General features: G+C 37.2%; 1 protein-coding gene across 1 annotated transcript; it reads left to right on the top strand.

Annotated features, from left to right (window-relative positions):
* Positions 1-1,073: 1,073 nt before the first annotated feature.
* On the top strand, positions 1,074-18,679 carry CENPH (centromere protein H; the record flags this gene model as incomplete). The annotated part of the gene is made up of 9 exons (XM_081287946.1): positions 1,074-1,207; positions 4,493-4,548; positions 8,172-8,220; positions 8,603-8,677; positions 10,665-10,721; positions 14,063-14,126; positions 15,065-15,116; positions 17,663-17,826; positions 18,458-18,679. The coding sequence occupies 9 exons, from the start codon at positions 1,074-1,076 to the stop codon at positions 18,548-18,550; spliced, it is 744 nt and encodes a 247-aa protein (XP_081144072.1). The 3' UTR covers positions 18,551-18,679.
* Positions 18,680-19,651: the final 972 nt, after the last annotated feature.

Here is a 19,651-nt window from a genome sequence, read left to right as displayed (position 1 = left end):
TACCATTCCTCAGCACTTCTTCCCCCTGCCATTCTGAGTGGTGAGAGATGAAATCTCAGTGTAGTTTTGATTTTTTTTTTTCCCAAATGCTAATGATGTTGAACATTTTTTTCATATCTGGCCCCCTTTTCAAAGAGGTTTTGTGCTTTTGCATCAGGGACAAATGTGCCTTACACGACTACAGTGAAAATCTACAAATCATTTATGTATGGCCAGCATTTTCTTCAGCTTCATGGCTCAACTGTAACCGGCCCGGTCACAGAGCAGACATTTAGGGGCACCCAATTCTCAGGAGTGGGAATGAAGTACCCATGTAAGGAATTGAAAGTGCAAGTGGCCACACTGAAAGTCTGGGGTTCATGTGCCTGCAGTGCTTTGTACTTGGGGGGTTTGGGTAACCTTAAAACTTGAACTACTCATTTCTCTGCCTTAGATTTAAATCCTTCTAGGGGAATGGAATGCGGGTCAATGGTTGCAGCACTGTCTCACATGCCTAGGCCTTAGGTTCGATTCCTAAGCACGACCAAAAAAAAAAAAAAAAAAAATCCAAAGCACTCTCCAAAGTTTATCTTTCCCAACCCGCTGGCCAGCTTTCCAATTCTACAGCATAGCAGTGCCGAGGTGGAGCAATGAGGAGCTATCCCCATTCCTATGTCACAGAGTCAAAGCTGACTGACCATTTAGGTCGGGTATTCTTTTCCCCCCTTCCATACTGCTGCTGTTCTAGGACATTGCTGATGCTAAGTTCAAGTTCTTAGATTTTTTTTTTTTTTTTTTTTGCGGTGCTAGAGATAGAACCAGGGTCTCGCGCACAAGAGACAAGCTCTACCACTGAGTCACACCACCAGCCCATTTCTTTGAACTTATCGCTCGTGGTCCATAGCGAACTCCACCGACTGGACCAGCACAAAATCTAGGTATACAGTAATCTCGGCAACCGGAGGGCGGGAGGGGGTGTGGCCCTGGGGCGGAAGAGGCGGGGCTCGCGGCTCCTTCCGGGCATCGAATTCGTGGCGGGAAAAGCGGCCCCTTCAGAACCGCCTTACTTCTCCAACGGTGTCTTCGTGTTGGCAATGGAGCGGCATCTCCAGGAGCAAACTGCCGCAGAGTCGGCGGACTCCGGAGGGGCAGGCAGGGCAGGCGGGCTGCCGCAGGTCGCCGGCGCCCAGGAGGCACGCAGCGACGACCGAATGACCCTGCTGCTCAGGTTGTACCCTCCCGCCGCCTCCTCGGAGCCGAGTGGGCGCCCGGGCTCAGGGCTCCTCTCCTTTCTCCTCTGTAAGACCAGGGTTCGAATTAGGACGTGGTCACTTAATGGCTTCGTTACTCACCGCAATATTCACTTAAACTCTTTAGTGTCTTTCTTCTGCGAAAAGTAGAGAAATTGACACCCTCCTGGGAGAGATGGTAAGGGTGTTTAATTGAGACCCTCTGGAAGTGTTCAGCCCAGAGTCCTTAGGAACTGCAACTTTCCCCACCCTTTCTCCCAGCTCACGCCCTGGGGCTCCCAATTTTTCTGGCAAGATGAGGGACAAGGGCTGGGGATGTAGCTCAAGCAGTAGCGCGCTCGCCTGGCTTGCGCGGGGCGCTGGGTTCGATCCTCAGCACCACATAAAAATAAAATAAAGGTGTTGTGTCCACCGAAAAACTAAAAAATAAGTATTTAAAAATTCTCTCTCTCTCTTAGAAAAAAAAAAAGATGAGGGACACACCCAGGCCAAATACAGGAAAGAAGATGTCCCACCTCTTTTCAAAAACATTGTTTTTGTTGCTGCATTATAATTATACGTACTACTGGGATTCATTGTGACATATTCATACATGCATATAACATAATTTGATAAATCTTAACTTTTAAAAATATTTTTAGTTGTAGATGCACACTTTATTTTGTTCATTTTTATGTGGTGCTGAGTGAGGATCAAACCCAGTGCCTCACATAAGCTAGGCAAGCACTCTACCACTGAGCTACAGCCCCAGCCCCATCTTAACTTCTTTTAGATGAGTACCTAATAAATGGTAAACACTTGATAAATTTTGACCACGATGCTTCTAGTCTGGAGAGGTCTCCCCCAGTTCTGCTAGTGCACATGTGGATCCTTCCATTGTCCCTCCCAGTCTGCTTTTTTTTTTTTGGCATCTGGGAATGTGGGCCCAGGCCTTGTCCTGGTTCTTCCAGATGTCACTGAAACCTGAGGTGCCCTAGCCATCCAGAGGCAACTCCCCCCCACACACTTTAAGGCCCCACCCAAGAGCCAGTAGCAGCTGCTGTCTGATGTCCTCTCTGAGTTCCAGCGGTGGACGAGGGAGACTCCCAGCATGCTGGATGCCAAGAGGCTGCATCTATAGGCGATGTTGCCCCCCAAAAGCCAGGTGTAAGGCTTCAGATCTCCCCCACCCCTTTCTTTTATGGCCTTGACCCTTTGTAGTTCTAAAGCTTCATTTGTTATGTGTACCAAGAGGATTGGTTTGTGCTTTTCCATTAAGCAGTTGGTAGGGAAGATTTGATGACAAGAGACATCAATCTTCTAAAAAAAAGTGGGTTGACTAAGGCCCTAGGCTGCCATATCCACCCTGCAGGTTTTTTTGTTTTTGTGGTGTGTGTGTGTGTGTGTGTGTGTGTGTGTGTCCTCTGAAACTAAGAATATTTTGTCATGCATGCTTGCAACTCAGAAGGCTGTGACAGAAGGATTGCAAATTTGAGGCCAGCCTCAGCAATTTAGGGAGGCCCTAAACAACTTAGCAAGACCCTATCTCAATCCCTAGTACCAAAAGAAGAAGAAAAATAGTATGTTTCCCCATTTAAATGGTTGTGGGGGGCACCCTAGAGGGCTTGCCTAGCACTGGATTCAATTCTCAGCACTGCATATAAATAAAAAATTAAAGGTCCATTGACAACTAAATATATATGTGTGTGTGTGTGTATATATATATGTATATATATATGAAATGGTTGGCAGGAAATCACAAGAATATTTCATAACACATGGAAATTATATGAAATTTAGATTTCAGCACTCATAAGTAAAAGTATTATTGGAACACAACTTTCCCATTACAAGGGTGAAGCTGAGTCCTTAAGACAGACCATAGGACTCCCAAAGTTTAAACTATTTGCTGAGTGGTCCTTTTTTTTTTTTCTCCTGGTAGTGCTGGGGATTGAACCTAAGGCCTTGCACATGTGCCAAGCCAGTGCTCTACCGCTGGAGCTATATTCCCAGCCCTGTAGACATTTATTCTAAATCATAACAAGGGTATTTTGCCTTAAGAATTGTTGTTATATTTTAGCATTACATTGCTTCAAAAGGTCTTGACTACTCAATAAATTTTACACCCTCCTTTTTAACATTCCCTCCAAAACTGGGTATAGTGGAGCACCCTTGATTTTGTTTGTTATTATTGTTTTTCTTTTATTTTTAAGCTGTGCTGGGAATAAAATCCAGGGCCTCCTGCATGCCAGTCAAGCACTCTACCACTGAGCCACGTCCTGACTTAGTGGAACATCCTTATAATCCCATCTACTCTGGAGGGAGACTGAGGCAAGAGGATTGCAAATTTGAGGCAATTTAGGGAGATGCTGTATTTTGTTGAGGACTGGGAATGTAACTCATTGGCATAGTGCTCCTAGGTTCAATCTCCAGTACTGTAAAAATTTTCTCCTGCCCACAATTAAAATAATATTAAAAATGTAAGATTTTTTTTTCATTTCAGCTAAGAAAGGAATTATTCTTTCAGTGTATCTTATAGAATGCTAGTCTACTTACCTTTAAGAAATTGCTCTTTTTATTTGGAATTTTGAAACATTAGTAATTTGCCATAGAGTTTTAGGAATTTGTCAAATGTCTCTTAGCTAATTAAATAGCTCTCCAAAGTCTCAATACAGTTTCAGAATTATGCAACTATCATGCAAATGTGTTTTGTAAATACAACTTAATAACTATCATTTTTCCCATAGCTTTTCTATTTATTTTATGTTTGATTTTTGGATTAAGAAAAATAATAGAACTAAGAAACTTTTCTCTATGAATTATTTAATTGTTCATGGAATAGTATTTTTGTGTTTTTCTCTATTTTTTGAGAATGTTATAATGTTTATGTGTAAACTGATTACAGTGTTCTTAGGTTTCATCGCTATGGTCTACATTTGTATGCGTGCATGCGTGTGGGTGTGTGTGTGTGTACGCAGCAGTTTTCATTAAGCCCCATTTCTGTCTAGCTTATTAAGAATAAATTTTAAAAGTAAATTTTAAACTTTTTCTCACAGATGCTGTTTTCCCACTGTATTTAATTTTGTGTCTTACTCTGAGTCCTTAAAGTTCCTTGTGCCTATTTTAAATAATATGAGGACAAACTGAAAGACTTTAATGCTGAGTTTCTTTATTTATGCTCATTTTGTTATATCAGCTTTTAGTGAAGATAAATTTGTTTATTGTATGACCATGAGTAAAACCTCAGTCCATAATAGATGACTTTCTGTTTTCTTTATTTTCAGGCTGAGAGCACAGACAAAACAACAACTCTTAGAATATAAGTCAATGGTTGATGCATGTGAGTAATTTCATTTTCAAATAAAGTTTTGGGAGTTCGATGATGAATATTACTCTAGGGAAAAGAAAATCAACTTTATAAAAATTTATTTATTTATTTATTTGAGAGAGAGAGAGAGAAAGAGAGAGAGAGAGTTTTAATATTTATTTTTTAGTTATTGGCGGACACGACATCTTTGTTTGTATGTGGTGCTGAGAATCGAACCCGGGCCGCACGCATGCCAGGCGAGTGCGCTACCGCTTGAGCCACATCCCCAGCCCTATAAAAATTTATTTATGTATATTCTAGTGTAGCAAAACAAGTAAACAAAGAGACATGCAAGGTAAAGTATGGTACTTGTAAGGAAGGAATAATGGAATAAGAGAGAGAGAGAGATTACATTAGACAGGGTGCTAGGTATGTCTTCTCTGAGAAGATGGTTTTAGAGGTAATCCAAATGATGAATTCCCCCTTTTCTTATAGTCCTTGTTTTCCCTGTGAGATAATTTCATTAAAACATCTGAAAATTTGGGTGGTTTAATAGTCCATACTATAAAATTACTACAATTAAAGGAGAGGACAGATTTAAAGCAGGCCACACAGGATGTTTCATTGTAATCTTTGAAAGTGGATACTTAAAGCCAAACTAATATATATTCTCTCATATGTGGAAGCTGGGGAGGAAAAAATGGGGGGTGGGGTGGGGATCTCATGAAAATCAAGGGAGATCAGTATAGTAAAGGAAAGAGACCAGGGGAAGGGAGGAGAGAAGGGAAAGGGGAAGTACTGGAGAATGATATTGGCCAAATCATATTGTTATATTGTATGCATGTACAAATATATAATGAGTCCCATCATTATGGTAATTATGATGAATTAGTAAAAATAAATGGGAAAGGTGCTGGGGCTGTAGCTCAGTGACAGAGCACTTGCCTAGCACATATGAGGCCCTGGGTTAAATCCTTAGCACCACATAAAGATAAATAAATTAAATAAAGGTATTGTGTTCATCTACAACTATAAAAAAAAATCTTAAAAGTAAATAAATAAATAGGGGCTGGGGTTGTAGCTCAGTGGAAGAGTGCTTACCTAACCTGTGTGAGGCACTGGGTTCAATTCTCAGCACCACATAAAAATAAATAAAATAAAGGTCCATTAACAACTAAAAAATATTTTTAAATAAATAAATGAGAGGAAAAAAAATTGGAAAAAAGGAGAGAAAGAAGATATTTAATCCTAGCTATTTGGGAGGGTAAGGTTGGAGGACTGCAAATTGAGCCCAGCCTGAGCAACATAGCAACACCCAGTACCAAAAAGAAAAACAAAGATATTTATATGAAATGATTCTTTTATCATTTTTTAAAAAGATGCTACATCAGAAGTATATTATTGATAGAGCACATGCTTACCATGCTCAAGACCGTAAGACTGATCCCCAGCACACACACAAAATTAAAAATTAAAAGTAAAAAATATTACTGACTTAATTGATTAAAGGATTTATTTTTATTTTTACAATAAAGGCATTTATTTTAAGAGTATAAGTTGATGGGTTTTGACAAACATATGCATCTGTGTAACTGCTACAGTTGCGATATAAAACATTTCTCTTGTACCAAAAGATTCTCTGTGCCACTTCATGGTCAGTCCCCCCTCTAAACCCCAGTAATGATCAGTTTGATTTGTCTTCTAGAATTGTGTTGTCCAGCAGAGTAGTCACTAGCACCTTGTGAATGTTTTTTTGTTTGTTTGTTTGTTTTTGGTACTGGGGATTGAACCCTGGGGCACTCAACCACTGAGCCACATTCCCAGCCCTATTTTGTATTGTATTTATAAGAGACAGGGTCTCACAAAGTTGCTTAGGGCCTCACTAAATCACTGAAGCTGGCTTTGAACTAGCAGTCCTCCTGTCAGTGCACATGTGGATTTTTAAGTTAATTAAAATTTAAATTTACAAGTAAATTCTTTAGTTGTACTAGTCACATATCAAATGCTCAATAGCCACATGGGGCTAGTGGCTACTCTGTTGGACATCATAGACATAAAACTTTTCCATCATCATGGAAAGTCCTTAACTCTTGTTTTTCTGTTCCATTAAGGTATTTGTCTGTCCTTATACAAGTACCACACTGTCTTGATTGATGTAGCTTCATAGTAAGTCTTGATATCAGTTACAATATGTCCTCCAACTTGGTGGTCCTTTTTCAAAATTGTTTTGCTATTCTAGATCCTTTGGTTTTCTACATACATTTTAATATTAGTTTATTAATTTCTACCCCCAAAAAAGAATTTTGAATAGCATTTGAATGGGATCTAAACATCAGTGTGAGAAAAACTGTTATATTAGCACTATGGATTCTCTTAATGTATAAACATTGTGTGTCTATCCATTTGGGTAGTTAGTAGTGTTTAGTGCAGAGGTCATAGTTTTGTAAACTTATCCTTATGTTTCATGGTGTTGAATGCCATTGTTCATGATAATTTTTAATTTGAATATCTAGTTGTTGCTAATATGTAGACCTACATTTGATATTTTTTCCAGTGCTGGGGATCAAACTCAGGGCTTTGCATATGCTAGCTGAGCATTCCACCATTAAGCTATACCCCCAGTCTCCCACACTTGATTTTTTTACATTAAATACCTTATTCATTTTTTATTCCTTTTTATTTTTATCATTCTAAAACTGGTCTGTCCAATATGTTAACCACTAACTCTGTGCAGCTCTTGAAATGTGGCTAGTCCTCATTGAAATGGGCTATAAATGTAAAAAAGAATGTCAAATGTTTCATTAGTAATTTTAAAGTAATTGCATGCTAAAATAAAATTTTGGTTTTATCAAGCTAAATAAATACATTAAAATTATCACTTGGGGGGGCTGGGGATGTGGCTCAAGCGGTAGCGCGCTCACCTGGCATGTGTGCGGCCCGGGTTCGATCCTCAGCACCACGTACAAACAAAGATAACTAAAAAATAAATATTAAAAAAAATTCTCTCAGGGCTGGGGTTGTGGCTCAGTGGTGGAGTGCTCGCCTAGCATGTATGAGGCACTGGGTTCGATCCTCAGAACCACATAAATGTAAAATAAAGATATTGTGTCCACCTAAAACTAAGAAATAAAATAAATATTAAAAAAAAATTCTCTCGCTCTCACTCTCTCGCTCTCTCTTTAAAAAAAAAAAAAATTATCACTTGGGAATGTGGCTCAGTGGTTAAGTGCCCTGGGTTCAATCCCCAGTTCCAAAAAGGGGGGGGGGGAATAATATCACTTGTTTCTCATTATTTTTGTAATATGAAAGTTGATTTTTTTGGCAGGGGGTGGGGGGTGGGAGTAGATGATTACTGGGAATTGAACCCAGAACATTTTACCACTAAGCTACATCCTTAGACCTTTGTTTGTTTGTTTGTTTGTTTGTTTGTTTTGAGACAAGGTTTCACTAAGTTGCTGAATGGTAGCTGATTTTTAAAATTACTTCTTTTGGGAGTGGGAGTATAATTCAGTGGTTGAACATGTGCTTAACATTTGATCCCCAAGACCAAAAAAATAAAATAAAATTACCCTTTTGCAGTCATAGTTTATATTACATTCCTTTTGAACAGCACTGTTCTAAACTATTACTGACTTCAAAAAATTATTTATTTGTAGATGAAGAAAAAACTCCAGAACAAATCATTCAAGAAAACCAAATTGAAGCGTATGTCATATTTTAAAATTTTATTTGTGGTTTTTACTAAGAATTAATCATGTTATCCATGTTATAGAATTGTCTTTCTTTTTTCTTTTATTTATTTTTTCCAAATAACATGTCATACATTTATCAGGAAATTGTTAATGTGGAATGAAAACTTAAATGTAGATGAGTGTTCACTGGCATTCCCTCTTATAAGATACTATGCAAGTAGCTCAGAAAGTATCAGTTTACCAAATCTGTTAATATGTATAGATAAGTTGAGCTTGAAGAATATTTCTATTCCAATAGAGGTGCTTTGCTTTTTTCAAAGTCTTAATTTACATACTTATTTCAATTGACTTTTTCTGATGTTGCTGAAATAATTTTGTTCGTGTTCCTTTAATAGTAAAGTTGAAGACCTAGAAAATGAAATTGAAGAGGTAAAAATTGCTCTTGAAATGAAAAATCTTGCATTAGCCAGGTAATTGTGTCTGTTTTTTTTTTTTTTTTTTTAACCCCCCACACAAAAACCTTTATTTACAGTTGAAATTTTAAACACAGACAATCGTGATTCTGAATCTGAAACTTCCAGGGTCTCTGAATCAAATGGGGTCACATCACATCAGGCAGGAGAGCAAACACAAAGGCCAGTCCAGCTTCTCTGACTCAAGAATATTACTCAGAGCAAGGGACAATCTGAAATGGCAGAAAACTCGAGGTCATCTGAGAATGGGGAGATAAGCAGCCCAAGGGAACAGAAAGGCAACATTCCATGATAAATAATGCTTCCAGCTCTCCTCTACACTTCTCCAGAATGAGGGTAAAACCAGTCCAGCTCTTTGACATCAGTCCGACCTTTAGTTCCTTATGAAATGAATGGAGTTCAAGCTTAACTGGCACCAACACATCTTGCATAATCTTTCCCTACAGGAAGGTATGTCTCCAGGTAATTCCAGAATGGGGGATAGTGTCTTCTATACCTCAGTCATTCAAATAGCACCTTCGGAGCTGGGGATATAACTCTGTAGCAGAACACTTACCTAGCATGAGCAAGTCCTGGGTTTTGATTCTTAACACTGATTCAGTCAGTCTGGTCTACATCCCCCCACACTATGAGATTGCCACAGGCAGCTTGGACTTACTGTTGGGGCCTGTGGAAACATTCTCAATCTTTCTCATCATGAGAGGTCCATCAATGATTTTTCTAAACACTACATGCTTCCCATCCATCCAATCACACTTAAAGCAGGTGATAAAGAACTGACAACCATTTATACTGGGGCCACTGTTTGCAATGGAAAGGCCTGGAGCTGAGTGCCTACCTTTAAATTTTCAGCTGCAAATGGCCCCAGATAAATACTGGCAATTCCAGTACCGTCTTCATTAACAAAATCTCCACCCTGAATCACGAAGTCTTTTATAACCCTGTGGAAGGTGCTCCCTTTTTATCCTTTTGGCACCTCATGTTTTCTGTTCTCTAGTGCAGAACTGCCTAAAGTTCTTGGCTGTCCATATACAGCTGGATCTTCACGTGGCCAACCTTCTACAAGTGGCAGGAGATGGTGTGAAGCACCAGTTCATTTGAAGCACTAATCTACAATGCGTGAAGGGCTCATGGAGCTACCCCAGCTCCATGCCGCTTGGCCTCTCCCACTCCTCTTCTGTCTGCCTAGCTTAACTTTTCATCCTGCCCAGTCCCTCTAATTATTACATTTTTAATGTAGGCAGTATGAACTGAATAAAAAATGGTTATGGGTTCAAGGTGGAAAGAATTTTTAAACAAGATTAAATGAATTAGTCCAATCATTAGTTAAATGATGATTATTACAAATTTTGAACCCTGAGAGAAAAGTTACATTTTTCCTTAATATCTTCCTTTGAAGAAGTTATGTAGGATACAGTTAATGAGGAAACTTCATTTAAGAAAATGGAAATATGAGATTCAATCTCATTTGGTGTTTGAAAGGATTACATAGATTTTTTTTTTTTAACGCTGCTTTAATTACTTAGTGTGTCAAAAGGAAAGAGATAACTACTATTGCTGAGTTGATTGCCTTTTTATTATTAGCTACTTGAGTTTAAAAGTAATTTACAGCAGCATGTTTTAAAGTTTATGGTCAAACATGGTTTTGTATTTTATAAGTGTCCCCATTTCAGAACCACGCTGATCCCACCAAAGTGGATGGTGTAGAGAACTCATCCAGCTCAAGATGGATTCAGACTCACTTGGCCTCAGCCTCACAATGCACAACTATGTGCTACAGCCCTGTTCATCATGGCATTATTTCATGTTTCTATTTTTATTCCTCAAAGTATTTCTTTTGGAATGCTGTTTAAAAATCTACTTACATTTTACATATATCTTAAGAAAAATCTTTAACTTGTGTTAAAAATCCATCTTTAATGTGTGTTTTTAATGTATCATAAATGTTATCCATGTTTGATAATACAGGCTTTTTCCTTCTCAGGATGCAACTGTCAACTGCACTTAAAAAAAACCTGGAAAAAAATGACACCATGAATAGGTATGATTTTCTTCCCCTGACTATGGGTTTGGAAAGGAAGGGAATAATTAGGTAGTTTTACATATTGCTTTTAGTTTTGTGAATTTTGAAAAAATTGACTGTCAGTGTTAGCCACTTTTAACTAGGAAATTTAAAAAAGATTAAAAGATGGAATTTTTATAGGCTCTCCCTAGGATTACAAATTTTATAGTCCTGTTGACATCTTTTTCCAAATGGATTATGGCTGTAAGAAGCAAGTTGCATACAGAAGACCTGAAAAATTTGAAGGTTTTGACAGTTAACATTTATTTAGTGTTAACTTTTATCCAGGAACAATACTATCTTACTTAATCTAACAACAACTCAGTGAGATAAGAAATATATTTCTCATTTTTCATTGGTAGAAGTGAGCTTATTCAGATTAAAGAGTTTGCCAAGGAAGTTAAAATAAACACTCTGGCTGTCAAAGTCTTCTATAACCTGTTCTCAAGAATTTGGCTCCAGACCTTACCTGTGATCTTACCCCTCAAATCTATAAATATCTTAAGATAAAATACACCTTCCATTAGCACTGAAGAAGTTCCAAGATGGATCTGAACATTTTACTGAGTGTCTTAGTTTAGATTAATTTGCATTCCTCCAATATTCTAGATAACTCTCAGATTAAAAAATCCTAAAATCTGAATTTAGATTTTCTGGACTATTGTTCCTCCATAAAAAGAGAGCTTAAAACATTCTCAAGATAGTTGGTTGGGGTACAGAAAAGATTCATCATATGATACTCAAAGACCACAGAAAGGTCAAACAGGCCAAGACAGTGCCTTTAACATGTTTTAAAATTTATGGGCTGGGGATATGGCTCAAGCGGTAGCGCGCTCGCCTGGCATGCGTGCGGCCCGGGTTCGATCCTCAGCACCACATACCAACAAAGATGTTGTGTCCGCCGAGAACTAAAAAATAAATATTAAAAATTCTCTCTCTCTCTCCTCTCTCACTCTCTCTTTAAAAAAAAAAAAATTTTATAACTATTTCAAAAAATTAACTGGAGTTGGGTGTGGTGATGCACACCTTTAATCCTAGTGACTTAGAAGGCTTACGGCAGGAAAATCACAAGATTGAGACCAGCCTCAGCAATTTAATGAGGTCCTGAGAACTTAGTCTCAGCAATTTAATTAGGTCCCGAGAACTTTTTTTTTTTTCTCCATGTAATTGAGGTCCCGAGAACTTAGTCTCAAAATAAAAAATTAAAAGGGCTGGGGATGTGGTTCAATGATCAAGCACCCCTGAGTTTAGTTCCCAGTACAAAAACACATTATCTGGAACACCATTAGTTTGAACATCTCTAGCACCTAGGGCTCTAGTGCCTTGGGTTTTTTTTATGTAAGCAAACAAAAGCCCAATGTCAACAGTGAAAAAAAATACTTACTCTCTCAGAAACCACTAATTAACCTTTAACTAAAGACTTTTTTTTTTTTTTTTTAGTTGTCAATGGACCTTTATTTTTTTATTTATATATATGTGGTGCTGAGAATCGAACCCAGTGCCTCACACATGCTAGGCAAGTGTTCTACCACCGAGCCACAATCCCATCCTATAACTAGAGACTTTTGACTTTGACCAACCAAATGTATTTTCTTTGACTTGCTTTGGTGAACACTGACATTTCCTCCGCTTGTTGTAACTAATGTAAAAATGAGTTCACCTTTCCCAGGTCATGCGAAGGTTCTCCTTTTTGAGCTCTCTAAGTTTCTTAGTGTTTTACCCACCTGTCTGACTATCCGAATAATTGGAATTGTCACAGTAATCACATTGCTAGTCATAGCCCAATCCTACTGTCACAGTCTTTGAAAGTGGGAGTTGAGGAGTCCATATTTAACAAGCCTCCCAAGTGACTGTGGCATTTTGAAGCATGAGAACCACTGCTTTATCCAGTCTTATTCCACACTTTTTATTCCAGCCATACCAAACTATCTGATCTAGGTAATTACTGCACATTTTTTAAGATTCACGGATTTCCCTTCTTTGTCATTTGCATAACTCTGGTTCATATTTACTACTACTATATACTATGGTTGTAGATTTATGTTTCTCCCCCACTGGGTTCTTTCCTCTTTGAAAATACATACTGTGTTTTGTTTTATTTTACATCCTGGTGTATGGCACAGTTCTTCCCAAGTAGTAAGCACTCAGAAACATTTTTTGAAGAAACAGGAATTGAAAGTAACTCACTGCCAGGCACTGTGGTGCACGCCTGTAATCCTGTGGCTCCGGAGGCTGAGACAGGAGGATCAAGCGTTCAAAGCTAGACTCAAAAACAGCGAGGCGCTGAGCAACTCAGTGAGATCCTGTCTCTAAATAAAAATCAATATAGAGCTAGGGATGTGGCTCAGTGGTCAAGTGCCCCTGAGTTCAACCCCTAGTACTCCAAAAAAAATACGATAAAAATAATTCCAGTTACTTCCCAAAGGCGCCAATCTCCAAACACTGTTATTAAGTTTCTAATAGGCTCTGGGTGAGGTGGCTTATGCCTATAGTCCAGAGACTCTGGAGGCTGAGGCAGGGGGATCACAAGTTCAAAGTCAGCAATTTAGCAAAGCCCTAAGCAATTTAGTGAGACCCCTCTTAAAATAAAAAAAATAAATAAGAAAAAGGGCTGGGGATGTGGGTCAGTGGTTAAGTGCCTTTGGGTTGAATCCCTAGTACCAAAAAAAAAAAAAAGTTTCTAAACAGTGAACCTTTATAAATTACACTGAAACTATGGCCCTAAGAGCTGGAGATGTAGTTCAGTTGTAGAGCATTTGCCAAGCATGCTGGAACCTTGGAACCATTGAACCTTGTTCAATACCAGTACCACAAAAAACAACAAACTAAAAAACTGTAGCAGTAATCTACATTATACTTTAATGGTGAATACATATCATCACACATTTGTCAAAACACATTTAAAAGACCAAATGAACTTTCACGTCAACTATGGACTCTAGTTAAAGATGAGGTATCAGTACAGTTTTATTAACTGTGACAAATGCACAACCTGGTGGTGGGGAGGCTGAGTTTGTGTGGGGACAGAGTATGCAAAGTATAAGTCTTTTTCTTCCTAAATATGGAATATTTAGAAATATTCATTCTTTAATTCAATATTCTTTCTTACCTGGGACCACAATTTTTTCTAGGGAACGCATCCATAATTTTAAGAAATTTAGTTTACATCAAACTTTTCCAGATTTGTTTTGTAAGTAACAGCTTTCTACTAAGGAGTAGGGGGTTCAATAAAAGTAAATATACACTAATTGATGCCTTCATTAATGAGATATATTTATTATTTTTAGTTAAATATAATCATATTTTTTATTCCTTTGCAGTGTGCTCATGGATAACATGAAACACATATTAAAGCTGAATAAGTTAATAATGAAATCACAGCAGGTAAACTTGCACATTGGGCTACTATGCACTCTGATGTTTTCAGAGACAACTTTTTGCTGATAACTGTATTATATGTTTAAAAAAGATTGGGGGCTGGGATTGTGGCTCAGCAGGAGAGTGCTTGCCTAGCATGGGTGGGACCCGGGTTCGATCCTCAGCACCCATAAAAAAAAAAAGACATTGTGTTGTGTCCATCTATACCTAAAAAAATAAATATTTAAAAAAAAAAAAAGGATTGCCCAAAGAAGGCTGGGTTGTAGCTCAGTTGTAGAGTGCTTGCCTCACATGCGTGAGGCACTGGGTTTGATCCTTAGCATCGCATAAAAATAAATAAAATAAAGATATTGTGTTCATCTACAACTAAAAAATAAAAATAATAATAATAAAAAAAGATTACCCAAAGAAAGCTGGGCTTGGTGGTGCACACTGTAATCCCAGTGGCTCAGGAGGCTGAAGCAGGAGAATCACAAGTTCAAAGCCATCCTCAGCAACTTAGCAGGGCCCTAAGCAACTTAGCAAGACCCTGTCTCTAAATAAAATATAAAAAAGGGCTGGGGATGTGGTTCAGTGGTTAAGCACCATTGGGTTTAATTAGTTTTTTAAAAACTCTTTTTTTTTAAATATTTTTTTTAGTTGTAGTTGGACACTTTATTTATTTTTATGTGGTGCTGAGGATCAAACCTAGGGCCTTGCACATGCTAGGCAAGTGCTCTACCGCTGAGCCACAACCCCAGCCCCTTTTTCATAACTCTTATTGCCAACAAATGATACAAATGATCAACATATAATTTAAACTACTATCTTCTCCCTTTTGTTGTGTGAAGTAGAAGAATTGAAAATGGAAACTTTAGAAAACATGGATAGATGAAATTCAATAATTTAAGTATTTTAGATTTATTCTTAAATAATATGCTTTAATCTTTTTATTTTAATAACAGGAATCTTGGGAATTAGAGGAAAAACTGCTTGATGTTAGAAAGAAGAGATTACGTATGTAGAATACTTTTTTTTGTTTTGATAGAACACATTTTTACCTACTTTGGAAATTGATAAGGCCAGATCTCTCAGCTACTGAGAAATTTTTTAATTTTTAAAATTTTGAATGTGGAAATTTTAAAAATATGAAATATATTTGCGTATTTATTCTTGTGGTTTAGAACTTTAAATCATAAAAATTAATACATTCTTAGTGGGGGGAAATCGAATGATACAGAAAATTATAATGCAAAAGTCATGCTTCCTTCCCATGTGATCTCAGTCTGATACATGTCATTAGAGATCTTCCTTCAGGCCCATAGAAAATAGTTATATATGCTAAGCCCAGTGGAATTTGCCTATAATCCCAGCTACTCAGGAGGCTATGGCAGGAGGATCACAAGTTCAAGGCCAGCCTGGGCAACTTTATTGAGACTCTGTCTCAAAAGAAAAAATAAAAAGGGATAGGGGAATATAGCTCAGTGGTAGAGTACCCCAGATTCAATCCCCAGTACTGGGAGATAGATTATATATATATATATATTATTATTATTATTATTATTTTTAGTTGTTGATGGACCTTTATTTTATTCATTTATTTATATGTGGTGCTGAGAATTGAACCCAGTACCTAACACATGCAAGGCAAATGCTCTACTGTTGAGCCATAACCCCAGCCCCCAAAATATAGATAATTTCTAAATAAACAGTTGATACATATGGTTCTATAGCCTTTCACTTAATTTATGATGACATGAGGTAGCTTTTTGCATTGAAACTATTAAAATGTTTATTTCAAAAGTAATATACATTCTCTATAGAAATTTTAGAAAAAGGTAAATATATATAGAAAAGGTTAATTTTTTTTTTCCTCAATTATCAAGAGATAATCTTTAATGCAGGCTGGGGATGTGGCTCAAGCGGTAGCGCATTTGCCTGGCATGCGTGCAGCCCAGGTTCGATACTCAGCACCACATACAAACAAAAATGTTGTGTCCCCCGAAAATTGAAAAATAAATGTTAAAAATTCCCTCTCTCTCTCTCTCTCTCTCAAAAAAAAAAAATCTTTAATGCATATTTCTTTTTTGAAATTTTTTTTTTTAGTTATAGATGGAAAAAATACCTTTATTTTATTTGTTTATTTTTATGTGGTTCTGGGGATTGAACCCAGTGTCTCACACATGCTAGGTAAGTGCTCTACCACTGAGCCACAACCCTGGCCCCAATGCATATTTTTTTTTTAATTGGCATCACTTTTTTTTCTACTGTAAACTTTTTTTCATTTACCAGCATATAGTACTGATGTTTTATTTTTAAACATTATATAGATTTGCCTCCTAGTCGGGTATCTTGGTCATCTATTCTGATCACCCTGTTGATGTTTCATTTTCTTTTTCATTGCATTCTAACCTGATTTTATTTCATTAATGTCAAAGATTAAACCCTTTGAGATATACCCATTTATACTTTCAAATTGGTAGTTTAATTCTCAGAACTTTTGGGGGATATACAAAAAAATTGTTCGTGATATTTGTCCCTAGAGAAGGGGATCTTATTTTTTATTTAAAATTTAGCTTATGTGTCATTTATGTAATTAAAGGGGGAAAAGTATTTGCTTTTATTTATAGGTATCGCCTGCCTATGTTGACAACCTAGAGTAAGTTCTCTTTTACATCATGCCACTTCAAATGACAGCTGTTATTGTTTTTTGTTTTTTTTTTTTTTTTAGAGAGTGAGAGAGGAGGGGGAGAGAGAGAGAGAGAGAGAGAATTTTTAATATTTATTTTTTAGTTCTCGGCGGACACAACATCTTTGTTTGTATGTGGTGCTGAGGATCGAACCCAGGCCGCACGCATGCCAGGCGAGCGCGCTACCGCTTGAGCCACATCCCCAGCCCCGACAGCTGTTATTGTTGTACATAAATATTTTGAACATTTCACTGAGGACATTGTTCAACAAAATTAAAATATTGCTGGGCATGATAGACCATGCCAGTAATCCCAACTACTCCAGAGGCTGAAGCAGGAGGATCACAAATTCCATGTAGCCCTGGATAATTTATTGAACCCCTGTCTCAAAATAAAAGTTAAAAATGTACAGGTACCAGACTTGGTGGCACACACCTATAATCCTTGTAATTTGGGAGGGTGAGGCAGGAGGATCACAAGTTCAAGGCCAGCCTCAGCAATTTAGCAAGATCCTGTCTTAAAATAAAAAGAGCTGGGAATGTGACTTAGTAGTTAAGCACCCTGGGCTCAATCCCCCATCCAAAAAAGGGTAGGGGATAGTGGACGTAGCTCAGTTGTAGAGATTACTTTCCTAGCATGCAAGAGGACCTGAGCTCAATCCCCAGTACTGCCCAAAAAAAACTAATTTAAAATACTGTTATTTTGTACCAGTGAAGTCATTTTCAGATATAAATAGAACTGTAGCCTAAAATGCTGTTTATTAAAATTTTTCTTTTGTGTAGAATAACAAAGAAATATTCTACTTCATAATTTCTGAGATCTTTGTTTATAGAATCGTCATATATAGTATGTTGTTTTATTTTTACCTAATAGAATTAAAACAAGCTTCAGAAAGGAAGCTTTTAGAAATACAGACAGAAAAGAACAAGCAGAAAGAAGATCTGGACAATGTGGAAAATTCAGACAAGATAAAGGCCATGCAAAAAAACCTACAGAAAGAGATACAAATTACTACAGTTATTCAACATGTGTTCCAGGTAACATTTATATAAATTAGGAGAGAAGGTGTAAATAATATTTTTATAGTATTGACTTATTTTATTTAGTTTTTGATCCTAGTAAATAATTCAGTACTAGAGCTGAGGATGGTCAATAACTCTGGATCATTGAGCCATAGTTTTTCAAAGAAAAACAACCAGAATTTTTATTGAATGTGACCCTAATCATGCCTCTTATCTACCACAAAAATATTGTCAACTTTTTAGAGAGTCTTGAAACATTTCAAGGGCTGAGCACTAGGTCTTTTATCTCTTTTGAAAATAAGGCTTATTACTTATGGGTAAGTTATTGCCTTTCACCATACTAGTACAAAGTGAACTCTGAACCACATCCATAGTCTTTTTCCCTCCAGTCTAGGATAGCATTACAAGTATCCTTAACAAGTAAAAGCTTATGCATTGTAATTTTTGTCTAGCATTATAGGAATCAAGGCAGCCCTACTGAAAATAGGAATAAAGACACAAGAATGTACTACCATTTTTCCTCATGATCACAGAGCTACATAGCAAATAATGTTCAATAGATAAGATAGTGAAAGGATTTTTTTAAATTTTATTAAATTTTTAAAAGTACCTATAACTTTAAAAAAATTTTTTTTTCTTATTATAGAACCTCATTTTAGGAAGTAAAGCTAACTGGGCAGAGGATTCTGCCCTCAAGGAAACTGTTCTACAACTTGAGAAGAATCTCACCATGATCTAATTAAAAATCTGTTTGGCAAATTTCAAGTGAAATATATTTCAGTGTTTTTGAAACCATTCTAATGCTGCAATTTTTTTAGCTTGAATTAACCCTATATTATGGAATCTGTTTTATATGTGATTATTAAAGTGACAGACATATTCTTTTTTTTAAATATTTATTTTTAGTTATAACAATATCTTGATTTTATTTTTATGTGATGCTGAGGATCAAACCCAGTGCCTCATGCATGGTAGGCGAGCACTCTACCTCTGAGCCACAACCCCAGCCTGTGACAGACATATTCTAAAAGTGTCCAAAAATCTTTGCTTTGGGAGAAAAGACATTTGGTCCAACTTCTGTTTCATGTGGATATTTTCAACATTCTTGATAGTCCCACTTCTTATTTGGAATACTTAGGTTCATTCATACATGTAGTTTTTGGTTTTGTTACGGTGCTAAGGATGGAACCCAAGGTCTCACACAGGCTCAGCAAGTATTCTACCTCTGAGCCACAACCCCAAGTCATATGCATTTGTTTATCAACCAAAATAGTAGAAAAAAGTATAAGTGTTAACAGTTGTGATTATTTGTAGTAGGATTTTTTTTTTTTTTTAAGACTTGACTCCTTCTGGGCTGGGGTTGTAGCTCAATAGTAGAGCGCTTGCTTCACACACGTGAGGCCCTGGGTTCGATCCTCTGCCCCACATAAAAATAAAGACATCGTGACAATCTACAACTAAAAAAAAAAAAGACTTGGGGATGGGGTTGTGGCTCAGTGGTAGAGTGCTCGCCTAGCAGCATGAGGCACTGGGTTCAATCTTCAACACCACATAAATGTAAAATAAAGATATTGTGTCCACCTAAAACTTAAGAATAAATATTTAAAAAAAAAAAAGACTTGACTCCTTCATTTATTATTATTTGTTTGGTTTTGGTGGTGCTGGGGATTAAACCCAGGACCTTGTGCATGCTAGGCAAGCACTCTAGCAACCTGAGTTATCCCCAGCCCTGTAGTAGGATTTTTAAAAAATATTTTTGGTTGTAGATGGACACAATACCTTTATTTATTTATGTGGTGGTGCTGAGGATTGAACCCAGTGCCCCACACATGTGAGGCAA

Source organism: Spermophilus citellus (genome assembly GCF_964194105.1).
Source record: "Spermophilus citellus genome assembly, chromosome: 1".
NCBI lineage: Eukaryota > Metazoa > Chordata > Mammalia > Rodentia > Sciuridae > Spermophilus > Spermophilus citellus.
Note: the sequence above shows the minus strand (reverse complement) of the source record. Positions and strands in the feature narration are given on the sequence as shown.